Source organism: Heptranchias perlo, chromosome 31, assembly GCF_035084215.1.
Source record: "Heptranchias perlo isolate sHepPer1 chromosome 31, sHepPer1.hap1, whole genome shotgun sequence".
In the NCBI taxonomy this organism is placed as follows: Eukaryota; Metazoa; Chordata; class Chondrichthyes; order Hexanchiformes; family Hexanchidae; genus Heptranchias; species Heptranchias perlo.
In genome coordinates, this window is record NC_090355.1 from 508,333 (window position 1) to 522,911 (window position 14,579).

The 14,579-nt window shown below is 57.5% G+C and overlaps 1 protein-coding gene across 1 annotated transcript; it reads left to right on the top strand.

Moving 5' to 3' along the window:
* Positions 1-11,624: 11,624 nt before the first annotated feature.
* On the top strand, positions 11,625-12,554 carry LOC137300319 (protein TsetseEP-like; the record flags this gene model as incomplete). The annotated part of the gene is made up of 2 exons (XM_067969405.1): positions 11,625-11,858; positions 12,198-12,554. Coding segments are annotated over 2 exons (591 nt in total), but the record flags the coding sequence as incomplete, so codon positions are not given.
* Positions 12,555-14,579: the final 2,025 nt, after the last annotated feature.

Below are 14,579 nucleotides of genomic sequence, written 5' to 3' on the forward strand. Positions count from 1 at the left end.
CCCTCTCTCCATACCCATTTCAAATATTGACTCACTTCCCTTGTAAAAACCTTTCTGGGTTCAGTATTCTAACTGTGAGTCTAACCAATGATTTGTTCAGATTTACCAGCACCTCCTTGATTCTGGGCTCAGTGCCTCTATTTATAAACCCTAGGTGCCCGTACACAGTTCTGGAAAGGATTTGCATTTACATAGCGCCTTTCACAACCTCAGCACATCCCAAAATACTTTACAGCCAATGAAGTACTTTTGAAGTGTAGTCACTGTTGTAATGTAGGAAACGCGGGAGCCAATTTGTGCACAGCAAGATCCCACAAACAGAATGTGATACATGTTGTTTGAAACCAAGACACCGGGGAGAATTTCTTCGAAATAGCGGCCATGGGATCTTTTACATCCACCTGAGAGGGCAGACGGGGCCTCGGTTTAAAGTCTCATCCAAAAGACGACACCTGACAGAGCTGGACTCCCTCAGTACCGCACTGGGATAGTCAGCCTGAATTATGTGCTCAAGTCCCTGGAGTGGGGCTTCAAACTCATGGACCGTCTGCCTCAGAGGTGAGAGCAATACCCACTGAGCCACGGCTAACACCCGGGAGATTTATAGAACACACATAATGGGTGGAGGCAGGCGGGGGAGGGGTGTGTGTAATCCGTGGCAGCCCATCAACGAGAGTAGATGTGCCTCCAGCTTTCTTAACGTTTGGGGTTATAGGATGGACTGGGCTGGATCGGGACTGGAGTTGGGTGGGAGGTTGGGCCTAAACACATGTCAGAGTCTCACAAGGTCTGTGGCATTGGAGGGTGTCACGGGAGTCTGGCCAGATACAACTCAGTGCCCCCCACCAGCCAATGGGGCAAAGCCTCTCCCCCTTCCCGGGGCTCGTGTGGTGGTAAGAAGTCAATGAGAGTGTGGAGGGCAGGAACCCCAGTCCTTCAAATCACCAGCCAGAATCCCCGTACCCTCTGGGATGTGCTGACCTGTTGGGTGATGCTTGTTGTGTTTGATGTTTTATTCGTCTCTCTTTGTTACAAAGTCTTCCAGTTTCCCCTGCCCCAAACTATGAGGCCCAGGCCTCGACTCCAGTACAGGTCCCTGCACCAGTCCAACTATCAATCCCAGCACCAATCCCAGCTTCAATCCCAGCTCCATTCCCAGCACCAATCACAGCACCAATCCCAGCTTCAATCCCAGCACCAATCCCACACCAATCCCAGCTTCAATCCCAGCACCAATCCCACACCAATCCCAGCACCAATCCCACACCAATCCCAGCACCAATCCCAGCACCAATCCCAGCTCCAAACCCACACCAATCCCAGCTCCAATCCCACACCAATCCCAGCACCAATCCCAGCTCCAATCCCACACCAATCCCAGCACCAATACCACACCAATCCCAGCACCAATCCCAGCCCCAATCCCACACCAATCCCAGCTGCAATCCCAGCCCCAATCCCAACTTCAATCCCAGCTCCATTCCCAGCACCAATCCCCGCACCAATCCCAGCATCAATTCCAGCTTCAATCCCAGCTCCATTCCCAGCACCAATCCCAGCACCAATCCCAGCTCCAATCCCAGCTCCATTCCCAGCACCAATCCCACACCAATCCCAGCACCAATCCCAGCTCCATTCCCAGCACCAATCCCAGCACCAATCCCAGCTCCAATCCCACAACAATCCCAGCTCCAATCCCACACCAATCCCAGCACCAATCCCAGCTCCAATCCCACACCAATCCCAGCACCAATCCCAGCCCCAATCTCAGCCCCAGTCCCAGCTCCAATCCCAGCCACAATCCCAGCCCCAATCCCACACCAATCCCAGCTGCAATCCCAGCCCCAATCCCAACTTCAATCCCAGCTCCATTCCCAGCACCAATCCCAGCACCAATCCCAGCTCCAATCCCACACCAATCCCAGCACCAACCCAGCTCCAATCCCACACCAATCCCAGCACCAATCCCAGCTCCAATCCCAGCACCATTCCCAGCACCAATCCCAGCTCCATTCCCAGCACCAATCCCAGCCCCAATCTCAGCCCCAGTCCCAGCTCCAATCCCAGCCACAATCCCAGCCCCAATCCCACACCAATCCCAGCTGCAATCCCAGCCCCAATCCCAACTTCAATCCCAGCTCCATTCCCAGCACCAATCCCAGCACCAATCCCAGCTCCAATCCCACACCAATCCCAGCACCAACCCAGCTCCAATCCCACACCAATCCCAGCACCAATCCCAGCTCCAATCCCAGCACCATTCCCAGCACCAATCCCAGCTCCATTCCCAGCACCAATCCCAGCACCAATCCCAGCACCAATCCCAGCACCAATCCCAGCTCCAATCCCACACCAATCCCAGCAACAATCCCAGCTCCAATCCCACACCAATCCCAGCACCAATCCCAGCTCCAAACCCAGCTCCAATCCCACACCAATCCCAGCTTCAATCCCACACCAATATCAGCACCAATCCTAGCTCCAATCCCAGCACCAATCCCAGCTTCAATCCCACACCAATATCAGCACCAATCCCAGCTCCAATCCCACACCAATCCCAGCTTCAATCCCACACCAATATCAGCACCAATCCCACACCAATCCCAGCACCAATCCCAGCTCCAATCCCACACCAATCCCAGCTCCATACCCAGCACCAATCCCAGCACCAATTCCAGCTTCAATCCCAGCTCCATACCCAGCACCAATCACAGCACCAATCACAGCTCCAATCCCACACCAATTGCAGCTTCAATCCCAGCTCCATTCCCAGCACCAATCACAGCACCAATCACAGCTCCAATCCCAGATCCAATCCCACACCAATCCCAGCACCAATCCCACAACAATCCCAGCTCCAATCTTAACTCCAATTCCAGCACCAATCCCAGCACCAATCACAGCACCAATCCCAGCACCAATCCCAGCATCAATCCCACACCAATCCCAGCTCCAATCCCGCACCAATCCCAGATCCAATCCCGCACCAATCCCAGATCCAATCCCAGCACCAATCCCAGCACCAATCCCGCACCAATCCCAGATCCAATCCCGCACCAATCCCAGATCCAATCCCAGCTCCAATCCCACACCAATCCCAGCACCAATCCCACACCAATCCCAGCTCCAATCTTAACTCCAATTCCAGCACCAATCCCAGCACCAATCACAGCACCAATCACAGCTCCAGCCCCAGCACCAATCCCAGCACCAATCCCAGCATCAATCCCACACCAATCCCAGCTCCAATCCCGCACCAATCCCAGAACCAATCCCAGCACCAATCCCAGCACCAATCCCAGCACCAATCCCAGCTCCAGTCCCAGCAACAACCCCAGCTCCAGTCCCAGCTCCAATCCCAGCTCCAATCCCAGCACAAATCCCAGCTCTAATCCCAGCTCTAATCTCAGCTCGAAACCCAGCCCCAATCCCAGCCTCAATCCCAGCTCCAATCCCAGCTCCAATCCCACACCAGTCAAAGCACCAATCCCAGCACCAATCCCACACCAATCACAGCACCTATCCCAGCTCCAATAATAGCACCAATCCCAGCTCCAATCCCAGCTCCAACCAAGCTCCAATCCCAGCCCTAATTTCAGCTCCAATCCCAGCTCCAATCACAGCCCCAATCCCAGCTCCAATCCCAGCTCCAATCCCAGCCCCAATCCCAGCACCAATCCCAGCTCCAATCCCAGCCCCAATCCCAGCTCCAATCCCAGCCCAAATTCCAGCCCCAATCTCAGCTCCAATCTCAGACCCAATTCCAGCTCCAATCCCAGCTCCAATCTCAGCTCCAATCCCAGCACCAAACTCAGCACCAATCCCAGCTCCAATCTCAGCCCCAACATCAGCTCCAATCCCAGCTCCAATCCCACACCAATCCCAGATCCAATCCCAGCTCCAATCCCACACCAATCCCAGCACCAATCCCACACCAATCCCAGCTCCAATCTTAACTCCAATTCCAGCACCAATCCCAGCACCAATCACAGCACCAATCACAGCTCCAGCCCCAGCACCAATCCCAGCACCAATCCCAGCATCAATCCCACACCAATCCCAGCTCCAATCCCGCACCAATCCCAGATCCAATCCCGCACCAATCCCAGATCCAATCCCAGCACCAATCCCAGCACCAATCCCAGCACCAATCCCAGCTCCAGTCCCAGCAACAACCCCAGCTCCAGTCCCAGCTCCAATCCCAGCTCCAATCCCAGCACAAATCCCAGCTCTAATCCCAGCTCTAATCTCAGCTCGAAACCCAGCCCCAATCCCAGCCTCAATCCCAGCTCCAATCCCAGCTCCAATCCCACACCAGTCAAAGCACCAATCCCAGCACCAATCCCACACCAATCACAGCACCTATCCCAGCTCCAATAATAGCACCAATCCCAGCTCCAATCCCAGCTCCAATCCCAGCTCCAACCAAGCTCCAATCACAGCCCCAATCCCAGCTCCAATCCCAGCTCCAATCCCAGCCCCAATCCCAGCACCAATCCCAGCTCCAATCCCAGCCCCAATCCCAGCTCCAATCCCAGCCCAAATTCCAGCCCCAATCTCAGCTCCAATCTCAGACCCAATTCCAGCTCCAATCCCAGCTCCAATCTCAGCTCCAATCTCAGCCCCAACCTCAGCTCCAATCCCAGCTCCAATCCCAGCCCCAATCCCAGCCCCAATCCCAGCCTCAATCCCAGCTCCAATCCCAGCTCCAATCCCAGCTCCAATCCCAAGCCCCAATCCCAGCTCCAAACCCAGCCCCAATCCCAGCTCCAATCCCAGGCCCAATCCCAGCCCCAATCCCAGCCCCAATCACAGCTCCAATCCCAGCACCAATCCCACACCAATCCCAGCTCCAATCCCAGCCCCAATCCCAGCACCAATCCCAGCATCAATCCCACACCAATCCCAGCTCCAATCCCGCACCAATCCCAGCTCCAATCCCGCACCAATCCCAGATCCAATCCCAGCACCAATCCCAGCACCAATCCCAGCTCCAGTCCCAGCAACAACCCCAGCTCCAGTCCCAGCTCCAATCCCAGCTCCAATCCCAGCACAAATCCCAGATCTAATCCCAGCTCTAATCTCAGCTCGAAACCCAGTCCCAATCCCAGCCTCAATCCCAGCTCCAATCCCAGCTCCAATCCCACACCAGTCAAAGCACCAATCCCAGCACCAATCCCACACCAATCACAGCACCTATCCCAGCTCCAATAATAGCACCAATCCCAGCTCCAATCCCAGCTCCAATCCCAGCTCCAACCAAGCTCCAATCCCAGCTCCAATCCCAAGCCCCAATACCAGCCCCAATACCAGCCTCAATCCCAGCTCCAATCCCAGCCCCAATCCCAGCCCCAATTCCAGCCCCAATCTCAGCTCCAATCCCAGCCCCAATCCCAGCTCCAATCCCAGCTCCAATCCCAGCTCCAATCCCAGCCCCAATCCCAGCCCCAATCTCAGCTCCAATCCCAGCTCCAATCCCAGCTCCAATCCCAGCACCAATCCCACACCAATCCCAGCTCCAATCCCAGCCCCAATCCCAGCTCCAATCCCAGCCCCAATCCCAGCCACAATCCCAGCTCCAATCCCAGCTCCAATCCCAGCTCCAATCCCAAGCCACAATCCCAGCCCCAATCCCAGCCTCAATCCCAGCTCCAATCTCAGCTCCAATCCCAGCCCTAATCCCAGCTCCAATCCCAGCTCCAATCCCAGCTCCAATCCCAAACCAATCCCAGCCCCAATTCCAGCCCCAATCCCAGCTCCAATCCCAGCCCCAATCCCAGCCCAAATCCCAGCTCCAATCTCAGCTCCAATCCCAGCTCCAATCCCAGCTCCAATCCTACACCAATCCCAGCCCCAAACCCAGCTTCAATCCCAGCCCCAATCCCAGCCCCAATCCCAGCTCCAATCCCAGCCCCAATCCCAGCCCCAATCCCAGCCCCAATCCCAGCTCCAATCCAAGCCCCAATCCCAGCTCCAATCCCAGCTCCAATCCAAGCCCCAATCCCAGCTCCAGTCCAAGCCCCAATCCCAGCTCCAATCGCAGCTCCAATCACAGCCCCAATCCCAGCCCCAATCCCAGCTCCAATCTCAGCTCCAATCCCAGCACCAATCCCAGCACCAATCCCAGCTCCAATCCCAGCCCCAATCCAAGCCCCAATCCCAGCTCCAATCCCAGCCCCAATCCAAGCCCCAATCCCAGCTCCAATCCCAGCACCAATCCCAGCACCAATCCCAGCACCAATCCCAACTCCAATCACAGCCCCAATCTCAGCACCAATCTCAGCTCCAGTCCCAGCTCCAATCCCAGCCCCAATTCCAGCCCCAATCTCAGCTCCAATCCCAGCCCCAATCCCAGCTCCAATCCCAGCTCCAATCCCAGCTCCAATCCCAGCTCCAATCCCAGCCCCAATCCCAGCCCCAATCTCAGCTCCAATCCCAGCTCCAATCCCAGCTCCAATCCCAGCACCAATCCCACACCAATCCCAGCTCCAATCCCAGCCCCAATCCCAGCTCCAATCCCAGCCCCAATCCCAGCCACAATCCCAGCTCCAATCCCAGCTCCAATCCCAGCTCCAATCCCAAGCCCCAATCCCAGCTCCAATCCCAGCTCCAATCCCAGCTCCAATCCCAAGCCCCAATCCCAGCCTCAATCCCAGCTACAAACTCAGCTCCAATCCCAGCCCCAATCCCAGCTCCAATCCCAGCTCCAATCCCAGCTCCAATCCTAGCTCCAATCCCAGCCCCAATCTCAGCTCCAATCCTAGCTCCAATACCAGCCCCAATGCCAGCCCATATCCCAGCCCCAATCCCAGCTCCAATCCCACACCAATCCCAAGCCCCAATCCCTGCCCCAATCTCAGCCCCAGTCCCAGCTCCAATCCCAGCCCAAATCCCAGCTCCAATCCCAACTTCAATCCCAGCTCCAATTCCACACCAATCCCAAGCCCTAATTCCAGCTCCAATCCCAGCCCCAATAGTAGCTCCAATCCCAGCCCCAATCCCTGCCCCAATCTCAGCCCCAATCCCAGCTCCAATCCCAGCTCCAATCCCAAGCCCCAATCCCAGCCCCAATCCCTGCCCCAATCTCAGCCCCAATCCCAGCTCCAATCCCAGCTCCAATCCCAAGCCCCAATCCCAGCCCCAATCCCAGCCTCAATCCCAGCCCCAATCTCAGCTCCAATCCTAGCTCCAATCCCAGCCCCAATGCCAGCCCATATCCCAGCCCCAATCTCAGCTCCAATCCCAGCACAAATCCCAGCCCCAATCCCAGCCCCAATCCCAGCTCCAATTCCATCCCCAATCCCAGCTCCAATCCCACCCCAATCCCACACCAATCCCAAGCCCCAATCCCAGCTCCAATCCCAGCCCCAATAGTAGCTCCAATCCCAGCCCCAATCCCTGCCCCAATCTCAGCCCCAATCCCAGCTCCAATTCCAGCTCCAATCCCAAGCCCCAATCCCAGCTCCAATCCCAGCCTCAATCCAAGCTCCAATCTCAGCTCCAATCCCAGCCCCAATCCCAGCTCCAATCCCAGCTCCAATCCCAACTCCAATCCCAAACCAATCCCAGCCCCAATTCCAGCCCCAATCCCAGCTCCAATCCCAGCCCCAATCCCAGCCCCAATCCCAGCTCCAATCTCAGCTCCAATCCCAGCTCCAATCCCAGCTCCAATCCTACACCAATCCCAGCCCCAATCTCAGCTCCAATCCCAGCTCCAATCCCAGCTCCAATCCCAGCACCAATCCCACACCAATCCCAGCTCCAATCCCAGCCCCAATCCCAGCTCCAATCCCAGCCCCAATCCCAGCCACAATCCCAGCTCCAATCCCAGCTCCAATCCCAGCTCCAATCCCAAACCAATCCCAGCCCCAATTCCAGCCCCAATCCCAGCTCCAATCCCAGCCCCAATCCCAGCCTCAATCCCAGCTACAAACTCAGCTCCAATCCCAGCCCCAATCCCAGCTCCAATCCCAGCTCCAATCCCAGCTCCAATCCCAAACCAATCCCAGCCCCAATTCCAGCCCCAATCCCAGCTCCAATCCCAGCCCCAATCCCAGCCCCAATCCCAGCTCCAATCTCAGCTCCAATCCCAGCTCCAATCCCAGCTACAATCCTACACCAATCCCAGCCCCAAACCCAGCTTCAATCCCAGCCCCAATCCCAGCCCCAATCCCAGCTCCAATCCCAGCCCCAATCCCAGCCCCAATCCCAGCCCCAATCCCAGCTCCAATCCAAGCCCCAATCCCAGCTCCAATCCCAGCTCCAATCCAAGCCCCAATCCCAGCTCCAGTCCAAGCCCCAATCCCAGCTCCAATCGCAGCTCCAATCCCAGCTCCAGTCCAAGCCCCAATCCCAGCTCCAATCCCAGCTCCAATCCCAGCCCCAATCTCAGCTCCAATCCCAGCTCCAATCACAGCCCCAATCCCAGCCCCAATCTCAGCTCCAATCCCAGCACCAATCCCAGCACCAATCCCAACTCCAATCCCAGCCCCAATCTCAGCACCAATCTCAGCCCCAATCTCAGCACCAATCTCAGCTCCAATCTCAGCCCCAATCCAAGCCCCAATCCCAGCTCCAATCCCAGCCCCAATGCCAGCCCATATCCCAGCCCCAATCTCAGCTCCAATCCCAGCACCAATCCCAGCCCCAATCCCAGCCCCAATCCCAGCTCCAATTCCATCCCCAATCCCAGCTCCAATCCCACCCCAATCCCACACCAATCCCAAGCCCCAATCCCAGCTCCAATCCCAGCCCCAATAGTAGCTCCAATCCCAGCTCCAATCCCACACCAATCCCAAGCCCCAATCCCTGCCCCAATCTCAGCCCCAGTCCCAGCTCCAATCCCAGCCCAAATCCCAGCTCCAATCCCAACTTCAATCCCAGCTCCAATTCCACACCAATCCCAAACCCTAATTCCAGCTCCAATCCCAGCCCCAATAGTAGCTCCAATCCCAGCCCCAATCCCTGCCCCAATCTCAGCCCCAATCCCAGCTCCAATCCCAGCTCCAATCCCAAGCCCCAATCCCAGCCCCAATCCCAGCCTCAATCCAAGCTCCAATCTCAGCTCCAATCCCAGCCCCAATCCCAGCTCCAATCCCAGCTCCAATCCCAACTCCAATCCCAAACCAATCCCAGCCCCAATTCCAGCCCCAATCCCAGCTCCAATCCCAGCCCCAATCCCAGCCCCAATCCCAGCTCCAATCTCAGCTCCAATCCCAGCTCCAATCCTACACCAATCCCAGCCCCAAACCCAGCTTCAATCCCAGCCCCAATCCCAGCCCCAAACCCAGCTTCAATCCCAGCCCCAATCCCAGCCCCAATCCCAGCTCCAATCCCAGCCCCAATCCCAGCCCCAATCCCAGCCCCAATCCCAGCTCCAATCCAAGCCCCAATCCCAGCTCCAATCCCAGCTCCAATCCAAGCCCCAATCCCAGCTCCAGTCCAAGCCCCAATCCCAGCTCCAATCCCAGCTCCAATCACAGCCCCAATCCCAGCCCCAATCCCAGCTCCAATCTCAGCTCCAATCCCAGCACCAATCCCAGCACCAATCCCAGCTCCAATCCCAGCCCCAATCCAAGCCCCAATCCCAGCTCCAATCCCAGCTCCAATCCCAGCCCCAATCCCAGCCCCAATCTCAGCTCCAATCCCAGCACCAATCCCAGCACCAATCCCAACTCCAATCACAGCCCCAATCTCAGCACCAATCTCAGCTCCAGTCCCAGCTCCAATCCCAGCCCCAATTCCAGCCCCAATCTCAGCTCCAATCCCAGCCCCAATCCCAGCTCCAATCCCAGCTCCAATCCCAGCTCCAATCCCAGCTCCAATCCCAGCCCCAATCCCAGCCCCAATCTCAGCTCCAATCCCAGCTCCAATCCCAGCTCCAATCCCAGCACCAATCCCACACCAATCCCAGCTCCAATCCCAGCCCCAATCCCAGCTCCAATCCCAGCCACAATCCCAGCCACAATCCCAGCTCCAATCCCAGCTCCAATCCCAGCTCCAATCCCAAGCCCCAATCCCAGCTCCAATCCCAGCTCCAATCCCAGCTCCAATCCCAAGCCCCAATCCCAGCCACAATCCCAGCCTCAATCCCAGCTACAAACTCAGCTCCAATCCCAGCCCCAATCCCAGCTCCAATCCCAGCTCCAATCCCAGCTCCAATCCCAAACCAATCCCAGCCCCAATTCCAGCCCCAATCCTAGCTCCAATCCCAGCCCCAATCCCAGCTCCAATCTCAGCTCCAATCCCAGCTCCAATCCCAGCTCCAATCCTACACCAATCCCAGCCCCAAACCCAGCTTCAATCCCAGCCCCAATCCCAGCCCCAATCCCAGCTCCAATCCCAGCCCCAATCCCAGCCCCAATCCCAGCCCCAATCCCAGCTCCAATCCAAGCCCCAATCCCAGCTCCAATCCCAGCTCCAATCCAAGCCCCAATCCCAGCTCCAGTCCAAGCCCCAATCCCAGCTCCAATCGCAGCTCCAATCCCAGCTCCAATCCAAGCCCCAATCCCAGCTCCAATCCCAGCTCCAATCACAGCCCCAATCCCAGCCCCAATCCCAGCTCCAATCTCAGCTCCAATCCCAGCACCAATCCCAGCACCAATCCCAGCTCCAATCCCAGCCCCAATCCAAGCCCCAATCCCAGCTCCAATCCCAGCTCCAATCCCAGCTCCAATCCCAGCTCCAATCCCAGCCCCAATCCCAGCCCCAATCCCAGCTCCAATCCCAGCTCCAATCCCAGCTCCAATCCCAGCCCCAATCCCAGCCCCAATCTCAGCTCCAATCCCAGCACCAATCCCAGCACCAATCCCAGCACCAATCCCAACTCCAATCACAGCCCCAATCTCAGCACCAATCCCAACTCCAATCACAGCCCCAATCTCAGCACCAATCCCAGCACCAATCCCAGCACCAATCCCAGCACCAATCCCAACTCCAATCACAGCCCCAATCTCAGCTCCAATCCTAGCTCCAATCCCAGCCCCAATGCCAGCCCATATCCCAGCCCCAATCTCAGCTCCAATCCCAGCACCAATCCCAGCTCCAATCCCAGCCCCAATCCCAGCCACAATCCCAGCTCCAATCCCAGCTCCAATCCCAGCTCCAATCCCAAGCCCCAATCCCAGCTCCAATCCCAGCTCCAATCCCAGCTCCAATCCCAAGCCCCAATCCCAGCTCCAATCCCAGCTCCAATCCCAGCTCCAATCCCAGCTCCAATCCCAGCTCCAATCCCAAGCCCCAATCCCAGCCACAATCCCAGCCTCAATCCCAGCTACAAACTCAGCTCCAATCCCAGCCCCAATCCCAGCTCCAATCCCAGCTCCAATCCCAGCTCCAATCCCAAACCAATCCCAGCCCCAATTCCAGCCCCAATCCTAGCTCCAATCCCAGCCCCAATCCCAGCCCCAATCCCAGCTCCAATCTCAGCTCCAATCCCAGCTCCAATCCCAGCTCCAATCCTACACCAATCCCAGCCCCAAACCCAGCTTCAATCCCAGCCCCAATCCCAGCCCCAATCCCAGCTCCAATCCCAGCCCCAATCCCAGCCCCAATCCCAGCCCCAATCCCAGCTCCAGTCCAAGCCCCAATCCCAGCTCCAATCGCAGCTCCAATCCCAGCTCCAATCCAAGCCCCAATCCCAGCCCCAATCCCAGCTCCAATCCCAGCTCCAATCCCAGCCCCAATCCCAGCTCCAATCCCAGCCCCAATCTCAGCTCCAATCCCAGCCCCAATCCCAGCTCCAATCCCAGCTCCAATCCCAGCCCCAATCCCAGCTCCAATCCCAGCCCCAATCTCAGCTCCAATCCCAGCCCCAATCCCAGCTCCAATCCCAGCTCCAATCCCAGCCCCAATCCCAGCCCCAATCTCAGCTCCAATCCCAGCCCCAATCCCAGCCCCAATCTCAGCTCCAATCCCAGCACCAATCCCAGCACCAATCCCAACTCCAATCACAGCCCCAATCTCAGCACCAATCTCAGCTCCAATCCCAGCTCCAATCCCAGCCCCAATCCCAGCCCCAATCTCAGCTCCAATCCCAGCCCCAATCCCAGCCCCAATCTCAGCTCCAATCCCAGCACCAATCCCAGCACCAATCCCAACTCCAATCACAGCCCCAATCCCAGCCCCAATCCCAGCCCCAATCCCAGCTCCAATTCCATCCCCAATCCCAGCTCCAATCCCACCCCAATCCCACACCAATCCCAAGCCCCAATCCCAGCTCCAATCCCAGCCCCAATAGTAGCTCCAATCCCAGCTCCAATCCCACACCAATCCCAAGCCCCAATCCCTGCCCCAATCTCAGCCCCAGTCCCAGATCCAATCCCAGCCCAAATCCCAGCTCCAATCCCAACTTCAATCCCAGCTCCAATTCCACACCAATCCCAAGCCCTAATTCCAGCTCCAATCCCAGCCCCAATAGTAGCTCCAATCCCAGCCCCAATCCCTGCCCCAATCTCAGCCCCAATCCCAGCTCCAATCCCAGCTCCAATCCCAAGCCCCAATCCCAGCCCCAATCCCAGCCTCAATCCCAGCCCCAATCTCAGCTCCAATCCTAGCTCCAATCTCAGCCCCAATCCCAGCTCCAATCCCAGCTCCAATCCCAAGCCCCAATCCCAGCCCCAATCCCAGCCTCAATCCAAGCTCCAATCTCAGCTCCAATCCCAGCCCCAATCCCAGCTCGAATCCCAGCTCCAATCCCAGCTCCAATCCCAAACCAATCCCAGCCCCAATTCCAGCCCCAATCCCAGCTCCAATCCCAGCCCCAATCCCAGCCCCAATCCCAGCTCCAATCTCAGCTCCAATCCCAGCTCCAATCCCAGCTCCAATCCTACACCAATCCCAGCCCCAAACCCAGCTTCAATCCCAGCCCCAATCCCAGCCCCAATCCCAGCTCCAATCCCAGCCCCAATCCCAGCCCCAATCCCAGCCCCAATCCCAGCTCCAATCCAAGCCCCAATCCCAGCTCCAATCCCAGCTCCAATCCAAGCCCCAATCCCAGCTCCAGTCCAAGCCCCAATCCCAGCTCCAATCGCAGCTCCAATCCCAGCTCCAGTCCAAGCCCCAATCCCAGCTCCAATCACAGCTCCAATCACAGCCCCAATCCCAGCCCCAATCCCAGCTCCAATCTCAGCTCCAATCCCAGCACCAATCCCAGCACCAATCCCAGCTCCAATCCCAGCCCCAATCCAAGCCCCAATCCCAGCTCCAATCCCAACTCCAATCCCAGCCCAAATCCCAGCTCCAATCCCAACTTCAATCCCAGCTCCAATTCCACACCAATCCCAGCCCCAATCCCAGCCCCAATCCCAGCTCCAATCTCAGCTCCAATCCCAGCTCCAATCCCAGCTCCAATCCTACACCAATCCGAGCCCCAAACCCAGCTTCAATCCCAGCACCACTCCCAGCTCCAATCCCAGCTCCAATCCCAGCCCCAATTCCAGCCCCAATCTCAGCTCCAATCCCAGCCCCAATCCCAGCTCCAATCCCAGCTCCAATCCCAGCTCCAATCCCAGCCCCAATCCCAGCCCCAATCTCAGCTCCAATCCCAGCTCCAATCCCAGCTCCAATCCCAGCACCAATCCCACACCAATCCCAGCTCCAATCCCAGCCCCAATCCCAGCTCCAATCCCAGCCCCAATCCCAGCCACAATCCCAGCTCCAATCCCAGCTCCAATCCCAGCTCCAATCCCAAGCCCCAATCGCAGCCACAATCCCAGCCTCAATCCCAGCTACAAACTCAGCTCCAAACCCAGCCCCAATCCCAGCTCCAATCCCAGCTCCAATCCCAGCTCCAATCCCAAACCAATCCCAGCCCCAATTCCAGCCCCAATCCCAGCTCCAATCCCAGCCCCAATCCCAGCCCCAATCCCAGCTCCAATCTCAGCTCCAATCCCAGCTCCAATCCCAGCTACAATCCTACACCAATCCCAGCCCCAAACCCAGCTTCAATCCCAGCCCCAATCCCAGCCCCAATCCCAGCTCCAATCCCAGCCCCAATCCCAGCCCCAATCCCAGCCCCAATCCCAGCTCCAATCCCAGCTCCAATCCAAGCCCCAATCCCAGCTCCAGTCCAAGCCCCAATCCCTGCCCCAATCTCAGCCCCAGTCCCAGCTTCAATCCCAGCCCCAATCCCAGCCCCAATCCCAGCTCCAATCCCAGCCCCAATCCCAGCCCCAATCCCAGCCCCAATCCCAGCTCCAATCCAAGCCCCAATCCCAGCTCCAATCCCAGCTCCAATCCAAGCCCCAATCCCAGCTCCAGTCCAAGCCCCAATCCCAGCTCCAATCCCAGCTCCAGTCCAAGCCCCAATCCCAGCTCCAATCCCAGCTCCAATCACAGCCCCAATCCCAGCCCCAATCCCAGCTCCAATCCCAGCCCCAATCCAAGCCCCAATCCCAGCTCCAATCCCAGCTCCAATCCCAGCCCCAATCCCAGCCCCAATCTCAGCTCCAATCCCAGCACCAATCCCAGCAGCAATCCCAACTCCAATCACAGCCCCAATCTCAGCACCAATCTCAGCTCCAGTCCCAGCTCAAATCCCAGCCCCACTCCCAGCCCCAATCCCAGCCCCAATCTCAGCT